This window comes from Rhea americana, unplaced genomic scaffold, assembly GCF_003343005.1.
Source record: "Rhea americana isolate MKP2758 unplaced genomic scaffold, rheAme1 scaffold_405, whole genome shotgun sequence".
Lineage (NCBI taxonomy): Eukaryota > Metazoa > Chordata > Aves > Rheiformes > Rheidae > Rhea > Rhea americana.
In genome coordinates this window covers 315068-319491 of record NW_028186541.1, presented here as the reverse complement: position 1 = coordinate 319491, position 4424 = coordinate 315068, and the positions used below count along the sequence as shown (strand labels likewise).

General features: G+C 43.3%; 2 protein-coding genes across 2 annotated transcripts in view; one reads left to right on the top strand and one right to left on the bottom strand.

Moving 5' to 3' along the window:
- The window catches only part of PTPN11 (protein tyrosine phosphatase non-receptor type 11), a 32141-nt gene extending 31825 nt beyond the window's left edge, over positions 1 to 316 (bottom strand). Inside the window, exon 1 of the mRNA XM_085314484.1 lies at positions 286 to 316. Coding sequence (XP_085170610.1) covers positions 286 to 316 — 31 coding nt within the window. The remainder of the gene's footprint in view (positions 1 to 285) is intronic.
- A 119-nt stretch (positions 317 to 435) lies between these two features.
- RPL6 (ribosomal protein L6) lies at positions 436 to 3745 on the top strand. The gene is made up of 6 exons (XM_085314514.1): positions 436 to 688; positions 805 to 903; positions 1453 to 1596; positions 2443 to 2491; positions 2850 to 3034; positions 3547 to 3745. Exons 1-6 carry the CDS (start codon positions 467 to 469, stop codon positions 3697 to 3699), a joined length of 852 nt encoding a protein of 283 aa, XP_085170640.1. The 5' UTR covers positions 436 to 466; the 3' UTR covers positions 3700 to 3745.
- Positions 3746 to 4424: the final 679 nt, after the last annotated feature.

Sequence of the window (4424 nt, the reverse complement as noted above, 5' to 3'; positions counted from 1 at the left end):
GGGCCTGGCGGGGGCCGGAGCTCTGCGGGGCTGAGGAGGGCAGGCGCAGCCCCGCGGGGCKGCCGGTCCGGCCGCGGCGAGCCCTGCGGGCCTTCACCGGGCCTCAGCTCCGAGGCAAGCGCCGAGCGAGTGCGACTGCGGCGGTCCCGGCGACAGAAGGGAGGCTGCGGCCTCGTCGTGCCTGTGCCGCCCCTTGGGCTCCCTGGAGTTCAGGAGTTGAGCACCCTGAGTGAATTTGTAACTGTTGTCATTAGCAATTAGCACAAAGGGGCCTTTTTAACTAACCGGCAGCAAAGGGGATGGCTCCTGTCTGCATGGTGCCTTGGTTGGCTATGACTGTAAAAGATACCTGAGAAAAGGTAGACTGGTTTAAAGACTTGATTTCCAGTTCTTGTCATTCGCAGCTGTAATATTTTTCTCTGTACACCTCATAATACATAAATTTCCATATTACTTGGATTTGCAGATGGCGGGCGAGAAGAAGACAGGTGATAAAAAGTCAGGTGAAAGTAAACCAGGTGAGAAGAAGGCAAGCCAGAAGAAAATACGTGAGAAGACAAGGAAGCCTAAGAAGCATCATGCCAGCCGTAACCCTGTGCTGGCCCGGGGAATCGGGCGGTATTCCCGCTCAGCCATGTATGCCAGAAAAGCAATGTACAAGCGCAAGTACACTGCTCCAGAAACAAAGGTAGATGGACAAGAAATACCATGGTCAAATAAACATGCTGTCTGATTGCCTCTGATAGTTTTTTACAGCAACTTTGGTTTGAAACATCATTTATGTTCTCTTTTCTCTGCCTGCAGATAGAAAAGAAAAAGAAGGAAAAGCCACCTGCAACCATCACCAAACCAGTTGGTGGAGATAAGAATGGAGGCAGCCGTGTGGTTAAAGTCCGCAAAATGGTAAGAGTGTTCCAGGGAAGAAGCTTGMTCTTGGCAGATCATGCAGTACTAAGTTGCACTCATGAAAAAGAACTCAGATGCTCCCAGTTTAAGGCTGCTCTGGGCTGAGTGTACTCTGTGTGTRTGAATCTTGCCTAGGTGATGTGCATTTTGAACAGTGTAACCTATCAGTCCTGCATCCAGCAAGAGCCTCAACCCCTGTCCTGTAAATGGAACAGTGACAGTTTTCAGTTACCTCCTTGATGTAACAGGTCCATTGATCATGGTTCCCTGGGGAGGTGCCTGTAATTCAGAGATTAGCAGGCAAGAGTGGGTCATTCTCTGCCATTTGCTGTACTAAATTGGAAGAATGCTTAAAAATACAGCTTTGATCTTAGCTTTTGCAGTTGTGTAGCTCAAAAGAAAATACTCAGTATTTTCCTGATGTGCCACAAGCAGCAAAAAGTATCTTTCAGAAAGGTCACCTTTGGGGTAATGATTAAAATAGTGAAAGCTTGCCAAAACGTGGAATGTGGGATGGTAATATGTTTTGGTCCTTTTTTTCTCTAGCCAAGATACTACCCAACCGAGGATGTTCCTCGCAAACTTTTGAGTCATGGCAAAAAGCCCTTTTGTCAGCACAAGAGGAAGCTGCGTGCCTCTATTACTCCAGGAACTGTTCTGATCCTTCTGACTGGTCGTCACAGAGGCAAGGTAACCTGGAACTTCTTCATGTGTTCCTGTCATGGCTCTCATGGTGCTTTGCAGGGGTTTTGTGCTTAAATCTCTTTGACGAAGCAGGGGCAACTTGAATTTACCAGATGATTTCATGGGATGTTGTTCCAAGCCCTAGATGGGAATCTACAGCTCTGAATAGGTTCTGTGAACTCTGTATAGATGTTTTTTCCTTAAACAATCTCTAAAGAAATGTCTTACTGTAACAGAGCTGGAAATAAGACAGGCTAATGCAGTTGTTCAAGGTTAAGGGAGTCTTGCTGTAATCTAAAAAGTATGTAGATTCATGTTAAACTAATGCATTCTTCAGCTTCACTGTCACATCGCTTRAAAGAATGCTGTTCAGGGAAGGAAACCTAGGGTCCTAGATCAGAAATAACAAAAAACAGCTGTGAGACAGGTCTGATAATATATTGTCATCCTCTTCTATTTTTTATCTAGTTCTTGCTTTTACAGGGGTATTCAGAGAAGTTGTGTGACAGTTTTGCTGTCTTACTGTACTGTAGAATATATAGAAATAGTACATTCTCAGATCTTTTGCCTAATAGGATTTGTTCAGCATTAAACAGTGAAGCATGTAGAGAGCTGCAGTCTGTGATAGATGCAATAACACTGGCAAAATTGCTCTTTGAAACATTTATAGTGTGGCTCATGTGGATGGTTACCCCTCATGTAGCRCAGTTACATTAGTGCCTTTATGCTTTGTCAATGCGTGTACCATAATATGGGCTGAGTGTAGACAYGGTCCCAGGTTGGTTGCGGTATTTCCCAAGCATCAAAGATGCAATGCTTGGACCTGAGGACTAACATCACATCTCTTTTCAGCGTGTGGTCTTCTTGAAGCAGCTTGCTACTGGCCTGTTGCTTGTTACAGGTAAGAAACTGGTTTTTTTGGTCAAATCTCTCTCTCTCTCTCTCTCTCTCTCTCTCTTTTTTTTTTTTTTTGTCCCACTTTGTCGTGTCTGGTGTGTGGATGGTTTGGTATGTTGTTTGTTCATCTGACTATGTGGAACCATCTTTGTGAATCTTGGAGAGGAGATAGTTAAGTTTTAGTATCTGGAATAGATCAAGAAGCATCTTTTGGATTTCTGTAGGCTGGGGAGAAGGACTTTGTTCAGATTTTAACTGTGAGCATCTCTGTAAAACTTAGTCACCTTATACACCAAAGAACCTAAAAAGTAGTGGCTGTTTCCAAAAAAGCTGGCCTTTTGTATCTTCTCTTCTGCCCTTAGGACCCTTGGTTATCAACCGTGTCCCTCTGCGTAGGGCCCATCAGAAATTTGTTATTGCTACATCTACCAAGGTTGATATCACCGGCGTGAGAATTCCCAAGCATCTTACTGATGCATACTTTAAGAAGAAGAGGCTGCGTAAGCCAAAGCACCAGGAAGGCGAGATCTTTGACACCGAAAAAGAAGTAAGAAATGCAACTGATCATTCTCTGCAAATGTCCTTGTTACTTAAAGCCAGGCTGGAAGAGGGGAAATTCTGTGAATCAAATAGACAATTTTAATTTAAATGGTCTTCAGTATTTCAGTATTTCTTTAATTTAAGTGKTATTCAGTAAAGTGATTTAATGCCATTAAAATGAATTAATATGGCATTGTTTTTTCACTTCTACCTTTAGCAGAATAGCAGCTATGGTTATTCTAACTGAATATTGGTGAGCTTCTTCTGAGAAACACCTGTGCTATTTTGATGTTGCCAACAGTGTGCTGCTGGCTCTAATCATCTGTAGCCTAAGCCAAACAGTGGCTTCAGTCCCCTCTGCCACCTCCGGTCTCCTACTACCTTTTCCATATTTAGAATGAAGGCAAAGAAGGTTTCTTGAGGTGCCAAGAGCTCAGAGCTTGCACTGAACTCCTGTGTCCATAGATGAGTCTGTAATCGCTCTACGAGTATTTTAATGTTATTCCATGTTCGTTCTAGAAATACGAGATAACGGAGCAACGCAAGTCGGACCAGAAGGCAGTGGATTCACAGATCCTGGCAAGRATCAAGAAGGTGCCTCAGCTCCGTGGGTACCTGCGGTCTACGTTCTCTCTCTCAAATGGAGTTTATCCTCACAAATTGGTATTCTAATTATTCTGAAARCATCATATTAAATTTGAGGAGGAAAATGAAAGAATTTCTGGTGTCTTCCTTGCAGTTCACAATAGTGTGTTTTGCAAATCCTACGTGCAYGTCCTTTAAAGGATAGGAAAAATCTGGTGTGAAATTGTAAGTAGSATTTTGAGTGGATGAGACTGCTGCTTAGCATAAACAGTAAAGAACAAGCAGTTGAATTTCAGATTTCTTAACTGTGAATGAGGTACAAAAGAGGACTGTCCATTGGGAACAATGTATTTAAAAATGCTGGTTTAACTCCCTACAGGATGAATTGCAGAATTATCACCCATCACAGTGTTTGTGCTGGTGTACTAGTTCTMTGCACCCTTAATGCTATTTGTACCTTGTGCTTCAGGTAACTTGCCTGAAGAAGCAGGTCCTAGCAACAAGCCACTACTGTGCAACTCATTTTAAAGCAGGCGTATGACTTTGAGATGGTATTTTTGAGCAGCTTTGATCTGTCAGTCTGTGGACAGGCTTGGCAAACCCTCTTAGAGGCATTTCAGGAGCTATGCCTTGCATTTTGAAGTGGGAACACTGGGAGTACTCCACGTGAGTTTTGTGGATAACTAACATTCCTGGAATCATCATACTTGGAATGCAAGTCCCCTCCTAAATTCCATATTTTTTCTGTTCTTTGATTACCTTTGAGGGCTGTGATGCTTATAGTTGGAAAGAATACCTGCCACAGCAGTATC